General features: G+C 40.7%; 1 protein-coding gene across 4 annotated transcripts in view; it reads left to right on the forward strand.

Annotated features, from left to right (window-relative positions):
• The window catches only part of LOC110369139 (neurocalcin-delta A), a 94,367-nt gene extending 79,186 nt beyond the window's left edge, over positions 1 to 15,181 (forward strand). For all 4 annotated transcript variants that reach the window (XM_036129077.1, XM_036129080.1, XM_036129072.1 and 1 more), the window contains exons 3-5: positions 4,900 to 5,005; positions 9,283 to 9,402; positions 13,326 to 15,181. In XM_036129077.1, the coding sequence (XP_035984970.1) occupies positions 4,900 to 5,005; positions 9,283 to 9,380 (204 nt within the window). In that variant the 3' untranslated portion in view covers positions 9,381 to 9,402; positions 13,326 to 15,181. The remainder of the gene's footprint in view (positions 1 to 4,899; positions 5,006 to 9,282; positions 9,403 to 13,325) is intronic.
• Positions 15,182 to 17,297: the final 2,116 nt, after the last annotated feature.

Raw genomic sequence — 17,297 nt, forward strand, 5'->3', positions numbered from 1 at the left:
GATTAAGCTGTAAGACGTCATATTTCAATGAAGAATAAATTGTATAGATTAGAGGTGGGGTGAATGTAGGTGGAGGTGAACAATACAGAGAGGCTCCACAAGCTGACATGTAAATTCAAAGGTTTTATTGTTAAGGGCATACGGTGCAATAAAAGAAATATGTGTCACTCCCAATTTTATTTATTTGATTTTTATAATTGTTTGAAATCTTAAAAAAATTACCATCAAAGAAAACCTGTTTTCAGTTATTAAATTTAAAAAGCCATTTCAATCAACATGCTCCTAAACCTCCAGAGTGGTTGTGCCATCCTTAGAGGCAATCACTGCCATCGAGCGTTTGCAATAACTGGCAGTGAGTCTTTAACGTCGTTGTGGAGCAATTTTAGCCCACCCGGTCTTCCTTGCAGAATTGTTTTAGTTCAGCAATACTGAAAGGTGTTTGTGCAGCAACAGCCTGTCAAAGGTCACACCACAGCATGTCCATCAGGTTTAAGTAGGAACTTTGGTTAGGCTACTCTATAACTCTCATTGAGTTTTCTTTTTCTTTTTTGCCAGACAATGGTGAACTTGCTGGTTTCTTTTACATCTTTGACCTATTACAGTGTGCTTGAGCTTAGCACCACGGCTGTTAGCCAGATATTCCCCTTCAGGACATTCTGGTACAAAAAAGAAAATGATGGTTCCATCCATTGTGACAAGTCGCCCAGGTCCCGAGTCAAAAATGCCAGACCATAACCCTACCACCTTGTGTGACTGTTGGAATGAAGCTCCTTTCCAGAAATACCAAATCACTTTTAGGCCGGATGTGATGGGATGTCTCCACACCCTACGAAATATTTTCCCCAAAACATGGAGATCATTAAGATGTTTTTTGGCAAATGTGAGAAAGGTCTTTGTGCTCTTTTTGGTCCTCAGTGGGTTTTATTCTGGGACTCTCTGGGGTTTTAAGTTGGTGCTGTGATTGAAATTTCGCTGCCTTCTTCATGTTGTCAAAATGTTCTATTCAGGGCTTCCTTTGGTGGCGCAGTGGTTAGCGCGCACGACCCATATACAGAGGCCTTAGTCCTTGATCTGGCTGACCCAGGTTTGACTCCGACCTGTGGTCCTTTGCCACATGTCTCTCCCCTCTCTCATACCAACTTTCCTGTCAGCCCACTATATGAAAAATGAGCCACTGGTGCTGTAAAAACCTAAAAAAAAAAATCTATTCAAATGATGTCTAAATTCTGTTGGTCTGACAGTATTTAGGCCTGGTTGTGGACTGTGAAACTCTAGCAAAAATAGCCAATTCAACTATTTTAACATATGGCCAAGTTGGTTTTGATTTTTTTTTTAACCCATAAATGAAATTATTTGTTTGAAACTCCTTTTATTACTCTGGCTAGTTTTATTGGTTTGATGATCTGACATTCATGTGGGGGGAAAAAAGCAAAAATACAAGAAATTTGTTAGGAGGAAATCTTTTCTCACAGCACTATAGTAAAGCAATTTTTGGTATTGATCCGGTTTTGAAATTACATAAATGCAACCTTAAATTACCATCAGCACATGAAATAATTATTATATGTGAGAAAGGTGAATGTTCAAAACCTATTGTTATTGCCTTGTCTTAAAATGTATTAAAATATGCTTTAGTTGTTTATCTGTTTATCTCGTAAGGGAGAAATATACTCCCCTTACAATCAGACTTTTTTAGACATAGAATTTACAACACTGAATTTTTATCCTGTCAAGATATATTTGATTGTTTTTTCTTTTAATTTGGGAGCAAAAAATTCAGCTGTAGAAATTTGCCTGCAAACTTTCTAGATCTATAGAAACTCTATACAGCTCCCAACATGCACACGACGTCTCGGCTTCATTCCTCCACATATTCTGTACAAACAGTTATTGGCTGACACTCAGAGTCTCTGACATTTATTTATTTTAAATTTTTGTTACTTTTTTGCAAGATGGCATAAAGCCACTCCTCCTGAAATGTCTGCGGTCTAGTGTAAAAAATAACTTGACCTATCTTATCACACAATGTCAAAATATTACTAACATAACCCACAAGTCAGGGTGTAAAATAATCCAAGTCGCACAGTAAATCCGTCACATTTCCAAAAGATCAGATGTGAATCGGATTCAGGACCACGTATGGAAGTGGCTTAAATGTGACTTTAACAGACCTGAACGTCCCCACTGGTGCTAAAACCTCTTGCCTGGTCACTTTGACTCGTAAAAAATAAGATTTGGCCCACATTTGCCTGCAGTCAGAGCGGGGCCTATTTTACTCCAACATTCAACTTATTGAGGTTCTGATTGGTTGAATAGCTGCCCTCAGTGGAAATGTTAAAGCGTACCAACACATATAAAAGCTATGCTTAAAAATCAGGGATGGAAAATCACGGATTTCTCAACTTCTCCCAAGTTAAAACATTAAACCTGTTTTTTATAAGAACTGATAGAAACTTGTGGTTGTTGATTTATTTTATCGCTGTATTTTCTTATTTTAACCTTTTGACATTTTCTGCAAATAAAAGGTTGTAATAAGCTAAAAGAAAAGAATCTTATTTTCAATTTAGGAGAAACGTTATCAGTTATAAAACAAAGGTCTTCATTTTCTCAAAACAAATACCATAAATGGTCAAATTAGAAAAACTAAAAATGTTACATGTTCTTTCTTGTGTGTATTCAAAAATTACAGAATAGCCATAAAGTGAGGAAAAAAACATAACTGGATTGACTAGATTGTACGAGTGAGTGTGCCCCCCCATAGGTGAAGCCCCACTCAGCCACGATTCGCATGTCTCATCTGTTTCAGCAGCAAATGTGATATCTGGGAGTTTAATCATGAAATTGTGAGATCGCACAGATGTTATATTCACAGCATCAGAGAAATAACAACCCGCTGTTGGCAGGGATCATGTGGAGCATTTGAAGATCTCCTGCAATAGATTCCCAGTAAATTGAGTTAAGATAACATGCTATGTGCTTCTGTTATGAAGTCCTTTTCTCTTGTTATTCTAATACAGGGATTTAGAAACCTGATCCTATTTGAATGTGCTTCTCCAGATAAGGCTGACAGCTAAATCCCCGGCATGTTATTTGGGCTAAATCTACTGAGCACTCGTCAGTGTGAAGGATTTCAGATAATAACAAAGCCAGCTCTGCGCTGAAATTAAGGTCTGATATTAAGCGCCACTGTTGGTCGTCCCTCAGCTCCTCTCTGACCTGGCTGCTCAGCCGCCCTGCTTCTGTGTAACAGGCAGCGTAATCAACACCTTTATGAAGCTCTCGCGGCTCTGCAATCACCATCAGCCCTCCTCCGTTCGCATGTCACCCCCCATTCCCCTCAAACCCGCCTCCTTATTAGAGGCAGAGAGTGTGGGCTGTGATTTCGCTGTTTACTGCCGAACAGGCGCGCCATGCCACGCGGAGCCCGGGAGACCCAGCGCGGGTAGATAGATGGTCTGTCAGGGAATGCGTGCGCGCATATGTCTCTGTGGATGTCCGTCACAGAGCAGAGCAAACAGGCGGGCTCGGCACCAGGATGAAGCGTATATGAACGGCCGCGGCACAATACCAGGCTGTCCTTCGCACACGTATGAATGAGAAGGCCTGCAGAAGTTCTGAATGGCGGCGTGCGTGAGGGCTTTATGGGTTATTCATGACGCACGAGAACAGGTGGTAACCTGCAGCCGCTGCCTGGTTGTAGTTTTCTATTCGCTTTGAGGATGTGGAGGAAGGGTTCTCTGTCAGCAGAGGCTTCAACATCTTTGAGTCATAGCTCAGGGTGGTGAAAAGACAGCAGCGGCTGCATTGCAGCACAAATAGCAAATTCAGACCTCATTTTATGGAATGTGAGTGAAATACCGAAATAAAGATAAATATGGTGCAGAAGATGTATTTTTGTATTATGTTTTTGTTCCTTTCAAAAAAAATGTATATTTATCCTTGATATCTGCGTTTTGGAAAGCTTTGACCAAAGCCTCAGATTGCTGTGGGTGTAACTCAAACACTCAAGGCTCCGATCTTTATGGCCGGGGGAAGCTTATTAATTCCCATGACCTGTCTGCTAACCTGATAGTACGGACAACGATTTAATGGTTCTTGGTTTGTTGCCAACTAAGGGTTCTCTATCCACACAAGGAAATCAGTGAGTTATGGAAAGAAGGTAGAGAAGGAGTTGTTCATAACAGCACAGGCAACAGTGTGTCTGTCTTCTACATTTTAATGGCGCGCAGTGTGCCAGCCAGACGCTGCATGCGGTGTCTTGGGTTTGCTCTGTTTTACAGCCTGGCTCTCAGTTGTCTTAGACACACGTCAGCAGAGATGTTCTTCAAATATAAAACCTAATTCTGCACACATTTTCTACACATTAACTATAAATCAGGAAACAGCTGTACAAACAAAAGCCTTTTATTGATATTTTCTTTGTTCAACGCATTATTCTGGTTCTGCTCCGGTTATATTTTCTGACAAATTCTCGTGCCTGGATGGACGATGTTCAGTTTTATTTTATCAAGCCTGATTGTTACCATGTGCTCTCTTAATAGAATGATATTGATTTCTTCTTCCCTCAGTAATTATCCACGCTAAGCTAAACTGTTTAATAGGCCCGGATGTTTTTAGACCTTTTCTTTTTCATTTTCAACATTTCATGAAGACACAAAGCATCAATAAATTACCATAGAACTTGACTATTTCAGTCTTTTTGCTTCCTATATGTAAGTCCGACATACTACATACAGTTAGAGTACATACTTAGAATTCCTGTTAATAGGATGTTAAAATGAAGCTTTTTTTTTAAAACGCAGATAACTACAATGCTCAGTCGCACCTTGAATGTACAAGTGCCATATGAACAGTGTATCTGCAGTCCGATCTCACGTCAACATACTTCCTGTTCTTTAGGCGATATATAAGATGGTGTCCTCTGTGATGAAGATGCCAGAAGACGAGTCAACGCCTGAGAAGAGGACGGAGAAGATCTTCAGGCAGATGGACACCAACAGAGACGGTAATTTTTCCTCGTACAGTGTTTGTTTTCCTGGAACTTCGCACATATCTGCAGGCTCTTGGCTGAGTAGCCTGCCTCAAAACGAGCATGTTTAATAACTGTGTTAGTGCGACACAAGTTGCCTGTAAACATTTCTGTAGTTATTGCCCTTACGGTGCCAGAACGTCTTTTCATTTTTAAAGCCGTCTTAAGCCTGGGTTGTCTTTGCATTCTTGTCATTCCAGCTAAATGTCTGGGAGAAAGATTTACCGACACTAATGATGGGCCGGCGCAGGGCCCTCAGACTGAAAAGCTTACCGTATTTTCATGGTGTCACAGTTAGGGCTGGGCCAGACAGAAAAGAGCATATTGATAAAATAGAAATCATATTGAGCAATATCGATAGTTATCAAAAAATTCAAAACATATATTTTAAGTGCAGCCTCTGACCATTTTATGCTGTTGCTTAGCAACCTATTTTTAGAAACTCAACCCTTCATTCAACCACAACTGCAAGTTTTTAAAAAGGAAAAAGAACCCGTGCTCTCTGAACTCTTTGAAGGGGGCGGAGCTTGGTGACGGAGCGTTCCTGGGTCTGTGTTTGTGATTGGTTGGGAGGATGCAGTGACTGTAGTATTAACCTACATGATAGGCTGGCATGCAGAAGGAAGCAAAACTGTTATTCTATTGAACTTTTTATTGACCCTTTTTTCAATTGCATCACAAGTATATTCGTTATATATTGTTATTGAAATATCATCAAGTCACGATAATTTAGCCAAAGGTTAATTAAAAACAGGTAAAAGAGAATACAATTAATTTAATTTACAGCAGAAACGCAGCAACCATTTCTTTTGTGGCTTTCATAGTCTAATATATGTCTTGTTTCTAATAATCTATAAACATATATTTGGTATTCTGATTTTTACAACCAGACATATTTCCAAGCAGCTGAATTTCTCTGTCCTCTCAGTGAGGGAACAGTGTGCTGGTCTTGTTTCATCCAGCTGGCCGCCAGTGTGCAGCAACAGGTGGAGCAGCATGAAGCTCTCCAGCTCTTGCCTACTCATCACTGGTTCATCAACAGGAACGCCGGGTGGACTGAAAACAAGTGAAAAAGCAGCAAAGGTCCAGCGAAATTCTGAAATGTCAAAACAATGCTGTTCAACACTATTTTAAATGATTACAAGGGCTGGAAAAACCTTTAGCTGTTGAATCCTGGCCTTATAAAGGATTACACAGCTGTTTCAGTGTGATCGCTCTTTTCAAGCTTTTAACATGACGAGCCCTTTACTTTATATTCCTGCCTATTTGCAGCACAAACCCGAAGAGCCATGTTGATGAGTGTATAGCGATTGAACGGTTGGATCAGAGATGTCAAGCACTGGACAGAGAGCTTTTCACTCACACCTGCCTGGTGTTGTAATTGTTATTGTAGAAAACTGCTCAAAACAGTTCATGTCTGACTGACAATGTTTTCTAAAAAGAAATAAAAAGCAACGATAGTTCCAGAATCTTTGAAACAATAGATTACAATAGCAAAATTAAGGGAAAAAACTATTAAAAAGATTTTAAATTTGCTTTGTAAAGGTTAAGTTTCAAATAAAAGATTGAAATCTAGTAAATCTGTTTCTATTAGGGCTGCAGCTATCGATTATTTTACTAATCAATTAATCTACCGATTATTTTTTGATTAATCTAAAGAAATACTTTTCATAAATTAACCTAGCTCAACAAACAAATGTCTTGGACTAAAAAACAAACATTTATTGTACATTTTAAATGCATTGTAAATGGCAGAAACATAAAAAAACTCAATATAATGCTGACAACATAGTAATTTGATAATTGACGTATCTATCTATCTATCTATCTATCTATCTATCTATCTATCTATCTATCTATATATATATATATATATATATATATATATATATATATATATATATATATATATATATATATATATATATATATATATATATATATATATATGCATCCATCCATCCATCCTCCTTGGCACAACAGTAGTCAACATAACTAGGACTGCACCTAATATTTGCTAGTCATTTAATCTGTGGACTATTTTTTTGATTAATGGATTAATATTCAAACAGTAAAAAGTGCTTTTTTTTGTACAGAACTTCAACTAGGTGAACCTTAAACTACGCCACCCGAGTTCTGGATAGAGCATATTTAGAGACAGAGGAGGGTTTCCATCTTAAATGCAAAATTAACATATTTCTTTACCGTCCTGGCTTAATTAGTGCACTGAGTGAGTTTTTATTTCAGAAAATGACATATTTTAGAGTCTGTAGACGCCAGTTAACGATTCCATTAGATTAGTTGACAATTATTTTAGTAATAGATTCAACATGAATAATCAGATTAATTGTTTTAGCTGTAGTTTCTATGTCATGTATTCCCGCATGACACGCCATGGGCCTCCTTAATTAAATAATGTAGACAGGAATGTAAACAGGAATCCCAGGAATGTGAAATGGGATAAAAAAAATTTGCCTAAGGGAGAAATAAGGAGGAAAACCCAAGAAGGAAATGAAACAGGGACAAATCCATATAGAAATAAAATGTTTATTGATTCAAATGAATAATTGCAAATGAGAAGACATACGTACATATAATTAGATACGATCTTTTCCCGTAAATGTATTGTTACATTTATATTGGATTCCTTTATTTAACCATGTTAAAACCTCATTGAGATTAAAACCTCTTTTAAAAACCATCATATTTTATATTGAATTATCTATATGCGTTTGTGTCTTGTAGATGTTGGCAGTTTCATTCTTCCATACTCTTACTCCATAAAGCATGCGGCTCTGCAGAAGCTTCTGTTTGAAAGATGCAATAAAAAGGATCGCAACAGAGGCTGAATATTGTTCAGCCGCTGAAATCAACTGGAAAATACTTCACTCCAAGATTATAGTTAAGGACGGAGAAAAGTAAGAGCGGAACAAAGAAACACAGTGGGTCTATTTTTCAGAGGAGGATGAATGGGCAGCTTGCTGGGATGAAGCCGCAGTCTGAGGGGGATTAAAACACCCAAACACCGCCACCTGGTGGCAATGGCTGCGCATTACACATTCAGGGTTTCTAAAGTAAAGGAAGAATCTCTAAGAAAAAAACGCTTTGTCAAAGTGGCGTAAAAGCTACCTGTAAGGCTTCTCTGTAAATTTATTCACAGGCAGACGTGTAGGCCAGACCGCTCCTGTGTTGCGTTTGGTTTCCCAGCTGGACGTTTCCCTGTCCTGCTTTGAGCGCTGTGGTCCCCTTCCATAAACGGGCTGACTTTTCCAGCTTTCAGGCCTCGTCTGCAGCGCTGTGCTCTGGTCTGTCGAGCAAAGCCGCTGATTTACCGTTCCGTCTGTGTTCCGACCCTCGCCTGTAGTCATGAAATACTGAGCATGACCCAAAGGACCAGAACACAGATACAAGCCCCTGCAATCAGCTTCCTGTGGGCTCCCCCTTCGAGGCAGGTTGAGGAGCTCTGATAAGAACCAGCCAAAGGGAGACAGTTCCAACGTTCCAGTCATCTGATCTGATGCTTACTGGACACCCCCTTTCGGATTCCCCCCCACCCCCCACCCCACACACACACACACACTCATGCCTCACAAGGCGCTATATGTCCCCAACAAGCTACAGAACATTGCTGGGGAGGAAGAGGAGTGAATTCCCTCTGATCCTTGTTATACTGAGCAGGCCCGTATTAAGACAATGTGGTGTATATCTCAAAGCCCCCCCCCCCCCCCCCCCCCTCCCTTACCTGTGCTGTCCTCCGGTCAAAAACATCAGACATAATCAAGGGGATTTCTGTAATGTAATTTACTATTTACTAACTACATGTAGGCATATGAGCAGTGAGCAATATTCAAATATCTCATTTTAAAAGGTTGAAATAAAAAAAATCTTGATTTATTTATCATTTATTATTATTGTGACATCAGTGTTCACAAAACGAATAATGCATGGTCTTTCAACAATTTCAAGTAAATAATATAACAATTTATGAAAAATATATTTTTAAAGCATGTGTCATGTGGTTCCCCCCCCCCATGGTTGGTGCCCCTGGGCACTGGCCCTTATGGATAATCCGGCCCTGCCCTGAGGAGCAGATCTCAGGTCGGCTGAAGACAATGGACTGGCATTACAGCTGGTTTTAGCATTAATAAACGTGCAAAGGTTTTTCTTCTGTGACTTGGGCATAGTTATTCTCAACTTTCAACGAGACAGCAACAACATGTCCTGCTTTCTTGCTGCTGTTGTGTGTGTTCCAGGTAAGCTGTCCCTGGAAGAGTTCATCAAGGGGGCAAAGAGCGACCCCTCCATCGTCCGCCTGCTGCAGTGCGACCCCAGCAGTGCCGGCCAGTTCTAGACCTGAGGCAGCGCCACAATCGGTAAGCCTTTTCATTCGGTCATTTCTGCAACGTTATTTCTACCTTTTAGTGGCATGATTAGAGGAGAGGCGATGAAGCGCAGGAAGGCTTTATCAGTTCAGAGTCGTGCAGACCCGACAGCAGCGCTGATGTAACCGAGGAGGGCAGAGGTCCAGCCTCCCAAACAGTTATTTTCACCCACGGAGCGTTGTGCCTCCCAGGCAGAGGCAGCTCCTGCTGGAGGGAACGTGTTCAGAGGCTCTGTGGGATGGGTCATCCACAGGGTGTTGTAGGAGGAGCCGCAGGTAAACGTGCAGATCAAGATTTATTTAAGTCCTTAAATCTCATTCAGAACCGTTCATTAAATGCTGTTTTATTGGATAATAGGCTTTTAACTTTGAGCTTCTAAAAATCTGTGATGTATCCGTTAAACGGTCGTAGCCTTAAAACGACGGCAACGTTTGCTCCTGTGTAAGGTCATGGACAGGAGAGGAGAGATGAGCAAACTGGAGTCGGGCTCAGCTCTCTGGGTGTTGTCATCTTCACCTCTTTCCTCACATCACTGCTTTCATCCGTCTCAGCTCCTCAGTGGAGAAAATCTGTCTGATTCTCACCATCTTCACTCAGAAAGGCAGGTTTTAGGTTGGTCAGATTCATTTGCTGACTTGGTGGGTTGTTGTTGGTCAGACCAGGTTTACTTTATGCTGCTACATCCTTTGTATAACGCAGCCTTAAACTGTCCCTGTCGGGTGGAAGACTCTAGGCTAATCTAGGCAACCGAGGCCTTCGGAGAGTTAGAAAGACATTTTGTCATTTATCAAACGCCTTTTTCTCCTGAAAGAAAGCTGCGATTAAAAAATAAAAAGGTCTGCTTTTAACATGTTGGGTTCAATAGCACACTTTACCGTGCGTTCGGTCAGATATTATCCTCCATTCACTCAGGATAATGTGTGAGTTTGCTTTAACAGATAGAGGAAAGCGGTGTGACCTCAGTGTGAGTCAGTGGATTCCCAGCCGTGGTGTTCAGCCAGAGAGCTGAACCACGGAGCTGGTTCCCAGACCTCCGTCAGTGACGTGTGCTCAGACTGACAGAGTCACGCTGGTGCTGCAGGATGGCTGCAGCCCGTCACCGGGACGCTGACCACACCTTTGAAAACAACGCGCTAATCCTGACGCACAGTGTGTCATCCGAGTGCTGCGTTAAGAAGCAGAACGTATGGGGACTAACACATCGATTTTTTACCATAGTGTTTGAAATTCTAAATATTCACATTGCATGGACTCTTCAACATTTTGTCACATTTACAGCCACAAACTTCAGCGTTTTATGTGACAGACTGTAGTGCATACCTGAAGTAAAGAAGATAATAAGATACGGTTTTAAAGGTTTTACAAATTATGAGTTTTGCATTTATGGTTAGGCCCTTTACTGGTCCCCCCCAAATAAAACCCAGTGAAACTTATCTTACCTTTGGAAGGTAAAATAAGTTTGAATAAGGACTTTAGTGAAATAGCATCATGAAGACCAAGGAACACAGCGGACAAGTCGAGTTTAAAGCAGGGATAGATAGCAAACAATATCCCAAGTAGGGCTGAAACAATCATTATCGTGATCATTCAGTTATTGAAATAATCTTCAACTAATCTAATCAAATCGTTAACTGGAGTTTACAGACTCTAAAATATGTCATTTGCTAAAAGAACAACCCACTCAGAGCACTAATTAAGACAGGACTGTACAAAAAGATAAACATTCTGCATTTAAGATGAAAACCCTCCTTTATCTTTAATATGCTCTGGTTCCAGTTTTGTCAAAGTTTTGATTAAAAAAAAGGTACTTTCTGTTGATATTAATTATTATTAATCCATCAATCAAAAAATAGTACATAGATTGAACAATTAACATAATGATAACTGCAGTCTTATATTGTCTACTGTTTTGCCAAGCAGGGTAGATGTTTGTTTTTTAGTTCAGATGCTTGTTTATTGAATATGAGGAGTATTTCTTTTTAGATTAATCGATTAATTGAAAAAATAATAATATATTGGCCGATTACTAAAATAATCGACATATGCAGCCCTAATCCCGAGAAGAGAGCATGGGGACATGGAAGGAATATGGGAGAAATGCACCCTGACCCATACTTAAACTGACAGGCCGAGTAAGGGGAGAAATGATCTGAGAAGACACCCGTGGTAACTCGGGAGGAGCTGCGGAGATTCACAACTCCAGCAGCAGAATCTGTCAACAGGACAGCTTGAGTCAGGTTAGATCAATTAGAATCTGCGTTCCGATGAGGCTCGTTCATCAGATTACAAGTTCCTTTTGAAAATAACAAGCAGGTATTAATGATAGTTTTATTACATGTCATTACTGTATTAAAACTGTTTTTTACTGATCTGGTTTAATATTTTAATATTAAACGTCTTGTTTTCATCAGCTGTAAGTGGAAAATCCTCATAATTAACAGAAATAATGGCCTAAAAACATCAGTCTGTGTCAAAATAATCTATATAATGTGTTCCGTTTAGTGAAATAAATTACTGAAATAATCCAAAATTAAAAATGTTCTAACTCATTGGACATGACAGTATTAGTTGTGCACTCCACCGTACTGAGAATTGAATGGTGGAGTTAAAAGGAGAGAACCATAGTGGACAAATAGAGCGCTCTTTGTGGTTTGCCACCAGCCATGTAGAGCACACGTGGAGGAAGGGGTGATGGCCAGAGAGACTAAAATTCTGCTTGTTGGCCTACATGTCAAACACTATGTCTGGTGGAGAGCTAACACTGCACATCAACCTTAAAACATCAGGATCTTGGGAGGAGTTGCACATTTCATCAAAGGGAGCCACCTCAGACAGACTGCCAGACCTACAGTGAAATCCTTTAGTTCAAAGGACATTCATGCGTTACAAGGCTCAGTCAAGCTCCATACCTAAATCAAGTTGGGACTCTGAGGCATAAGTATTTTACCTAGGCTGTCCCCGAGTCTGACGGGCATACACTGTACAATATTTTCAATCGTGGTCCTCAGATACAGCTCAAACTGTACGATGAAACCGCAGGGTTTAAAAGTTCACTGCTCACGGTATCTTTTGTTACACTGTACGACCCGATGCTCTGATGCGACATGACTGCTCACACTGTACGTTAAAAAAAAAAACACACGTCGGACTTAGCCCCGTCGAGGGATGCCGCTACTCGGACTCGTCTACCCAGAAACCAAATGTAAACAGTAGAAGAAGAAAAAGACGGAAGTGTCGAAGCTCACAGTTAAATATGAGGCTCACTGGAACGAAGAGCGCTGCTTTGGACATTCTAAGAGTTGCTTCTCCATAGTTTGACTTCATGTCACATGTACGGCCGTCATGCTTTTCTTCGCTCCTATGTTTTCGTTTTAGAAGACGAAGAAGAATCTACTTGTTTGCGCGTGCGCAGTGCGCGAGGCCAGGGGAAATCGGCTTGTAGACAGTCGTAACTCCGCTTCAACAGCAGGACGCACTCACAATTGCTCACGATCACTCACGATCACTCACGAGGGCCGACTGAATTTCAAACATGTTTGATTTTCAACCGATTGTCCGATTCCTGATCGGGAGGTGGTGGTAAGAGGCTAATCGCCCCTCATTACCCCCCGTATACTACACGAGGCAGGACGCACTGAAGCTGTAACTGTTGCAAAAGATGATTCTCCATGGAAGGATATAAATTCACACCTTACTCTGCACTTATCCCATTAAGACTTTGGAAACCACATCTCTGTTTCCTTCCACTGCACAACTATGTACATATTAACTAAAAATTCCTAACAAAGTATTGAGATCGTAAAGAGTGTCAATAATTTCAAGAGGTGTGAATGCTTTTGCAAAGACATGATGTTGCACCATGTCTTATTAGCCTGCACAGATCAGTACTGATGTTTGGGCTGTTTCCTCCGCAGCGCTTCTTTGGGTGACTCTACATGCCTGTAATTCTCCACCACGGAGCAGACTGACGATGAAGGATGTGACAAGATGAAGAAGAAGCCAGGCCTTCAACACGTACTGAGGACTTTTTATAGACGGGCACAGGAGCCTAATTCTGCGTTGATATTCTCCCCTCTGCTATCCCCCGCCCTCTAAACAGCTGTGTGTGTGTGAACCCTCTGAAATCCAGCAAAAGATCGACAGCACATCCTGTTGCTGATGCTGACCCCCCCCCCCCCACACCCCCACCCCACCCCCGCTGACTGTAGTTAAACTCCTCAGTTCTCCTGTAGGCCTATTGGAGTGTAGAGAAGGTTTACCGTAGGTTGTGTATATATGTGCAGTGTAAACTGGAGTCTCTGTATCAGTGTCTTTGCTTGGCTCTCTGTTCTCTCTAAACTTCCAGTTAGAGCACTGTGTGTGTGACAGACTGAGCGTGTGCAGAAGAGAGAGAGAGAGAGAGAGAGACAGCACGCGCTGGAGGTGAGCTCATCCAATCTGCAGAGAGGACCTGTGAGCTCGGTCCTTCGCTCACAATGAGTACTGCTTTCACTTTCCTCTTTTCTACTGTAAGATGTGTCTCTGCCAACTTGATAGACTTTTCATACATCGTGCTGGAACGGACACGTGGCGTAACGTTATGCTACTATGCATATGCTCCCCGATCAGTACTTAGATTTTGTGAAGTCTCACTGACGAGCGTCCCTCCCTCCCTCCCCCCATCTGTTCCCGTGTGTTTTATTTTGGCATGTCGGAGGTAAGAGCACAGGAAGTTGTCGCTGTGCCCGAGCTTTCCACGCGACACTCACGCAGTCTTTCCAGGTAGCCGAAGACAGTGTAGATATTTCAAAGCGCACCGAAACTTATCGAGCAACCCCGTGTAGTCCAGAACTTTCGCTTCAGAACAAAAGTTGTGGTGAAACAATAATAATGAAAATAATAATAATAGAAAATGTTTATTTAAATGTTGCCGGATACCAAGCATGCCGACCAGGGTTTGTTTTAGTTTTTTTTGACTAGGTGAGGAGCGCAGAAACCCCTCTGCACGCTCTCTTTTAATGTGTTCAATGAAATGCTGCATGTAGTTGTTGGGTACAGGCGTGCAAAATAACACAACACGTTTGCATGTGACTTAGGCGCATGTGTGTTTTTACTATAAGTCTATAGATAGTCAAACTGCCAGTGGAACGGTGGGCTCTTGGTCATACATCAGTGTGTGCGTGTCGGCGTCCCACTGGATGCTAACCTGAGGACTCGCTCAGCTTTATTGGCTCTGTCTCCTCTGTCTGTTTCCCGCTTTTAATCAGCTCCAACACAAAAGGAGGAGGAGAGATTTGTAAAGAACTCTGAGCAGGACCCGCCTGAAGCCGCCCCGTGAATGTAAGCGAGCATCGAGAAGCTCTGAATGTTCAGAAAGTGCTAAAGAAGAAAAGACGCAGACCAACAGAGAATCAGAACTACTGCAACAATGCTGTCACGATGTGTTGCTTTTAATCTTTTTTTTTTTTTTTTTTATAAATGTACACGGATACATTTTTCTTATTAAAAAAACGACAAAAAAAAAGAAATGCATCAGGTGTAATATTTCAGTTAAATACCAATTAGCGAATTGTGCCAAATAAAAACAAAACAGTATTGTAAAAATTTATACTGTACAATTGTTATATGTTGAACAAAATGTTTGTAACTGTTGAATTTTGTAGGTTTTGTATGGTATCCTGTATTTTAGTGACTGCCGTTTTGAAACACAGGACTCTCTTTTGTTTTTGTTCTGTTTTGGTCAATTAAAAGGCAAGAATTAAATCGATGGTGTACTGTGTGCACGAATTCATGTCGCGTGTGGTTCATTGACTCTTTATCCGACATGTAAAAAAAATACCAGAGATGATACCTAGAAAGACACATTTTTCTTTAACATATAAAAAGGCCGTCTAGGCACATAGTGAAGACAGCTGTTCAGTGGCACTTATTTAATATCTGGACTATTTAACAGCATTCTATCTGGCTATTTGACAATGTGACCTACCTTACCTTTAAGCCCCCACTGAACAACTTGCTGCCATTCTGGACATAAAAAGTCTGAACACCTCTGTTAAAATGCCAGGCTTTTGTGAGATTATTTTTTTCAGAACATTTTCTTTGCAACATTTGGATGTTTTTCTTTGTATGAAAAGACCTCTGCATTACCACCCATATAAGACACTGGAGCCACATGGACTACACTTGACAGAACGCCCTGCAACTTCAACTTTTTTGGTTCTTGTAACGTGCCTTGAGGCAACATTTGTTCTCACCTGGCACCATATAAATAAACTGAATTGAATTATTAATGCTGGAGGTCTCTTGGCACTGTCACTGACCAATTCTGTCCAGTAATGGGTCATGTCACAGGTACGTCCATGTGATTATGATTGTCTTATGGTATACTCTACTACGGCCTTGGAAATCATGTATTATATGTATTATATAATGTAAACTGTTTTTTGCACTCACATCCCCTGTTGACAGTGAGATCTCTCAGATGCTTTGGAAGATCACAGCTTTTCACTTAGAAATTACCAAGCTAATGTCAGGAAAAGCCAACCAGAAAAGGTGAGTTGTGTCTGGGGTGAAACAGAGGCATCGTAAATGACAATAGTTGTGTCTTTGTTATTTGCAAGTCCATTTTTGTTGTTTTCCCCCTTGAAATATCTTAGTTTGTTTTCCACTCAAGTTGCAGAGGTTACTGATCACATTAAAGGAGGAAAAAAGCTGCTCTGAATGATTTATCTCTTTTTTTCTCACTAAAATCTGGCATTTTGAAAGGTTGTGTGGTATTTGTCTGATATCCATTGTAAAATGTAAAAATCCATCCACTGTCTTGAGGTTATCCAACATGAGACCTCTGGGGTAACATTCTAGAGGGGAAACCAGACTGCATGGGGTAGCCCAGGGTAATTCCAGCTCAGTAGAGATGCATTGTCCGTCCTACAAATTCTGGTTTAACCCTGGGATCCCTTCCTTCTGTAAGATCCCCAGAAATCCTCCCAAGGGACGTATGCAGGAGGATCCAAATCAGATTCACAGCCCCAGTTGACTCACTCCAATCTTATTTAAGTTCCCTTTCAAGAGTTTTTATTTATAAGACAATTATATTTATGCCTCAGTTCGACACATACTTTAAAGAAGTTGAAATTTGAGAGTTCTATTTAGACACAAGAAACTGGTTGGACTTTAGTAATGTGACCCACACGTGCCACATGGTGAGTATAAATAGCGTTTGAGGGTTTTGATGGAACCGGTTATTAATTTATGCTTGGCCAAGAAGACAGACTAATCAAGTTTTAAAAAAATGATAGAGAATGATTCAGAGAGAAATAGAACACACGATTAATGAGAGCACACAAAGTCCCAAAAATTCAATCCAGATTTCTTCAAATTGTTGTAAATAAGAAAAAGGAATCCTTCTTTTTCTTTTTTTTTTGTTGGAGTATCTCAGTCACCAGGCTTTTTTTCATGCTCAGTTATTCGGTGTGTTAATTTACTGTTTGATTGCTGATCTTCAACACAATGACTTCTTTTCACAGAACAATACATGATTGCCCTTCTCTGTAAGAAAAGATGTAGCCTAATGTATTATGATGCTATATCTGCTGTGTTAATTGTGCATAAAATTACTGAGTTGGCCATGGCTGCAGGGAAAAAGTATCAGGCTTCCCCTCATAATGTGTTGCTAATACTGTTCTGGGCAGACTGCACTCTTTTTGTGCACAAATGAAATGGTCACTTTGGGGTTTTAAAGCCGTATGACAAGAAGATTGTTTGGAGGAGTCAAGCAGAGGCTTTTAAATCAGCAGAACTGTTTCTAAGCCAGCTTGCTTGCACTCAGGTTTGTCTATGACTGGAATCAGGGCTTTGTGACGTCAGTCCACAACATGAAACCAAACTGTTGCTCACAGATGTGCACT

Source organism: Fundulus heteroclitus, chromosome 3 (genome assembly GCF_011125445.2).
Source record: "Fundulus heteroclitus isolate FHET01 chromosome 3, MU-UCD_Fhet_4.1, whole genome shotgun sequence".
NCBI lineage: Eukaryota > Metazoa > Chordata > Actinopteri > Cyprinodontiformes > Fundulidae > Fundulus > Fundulus heteroclitus.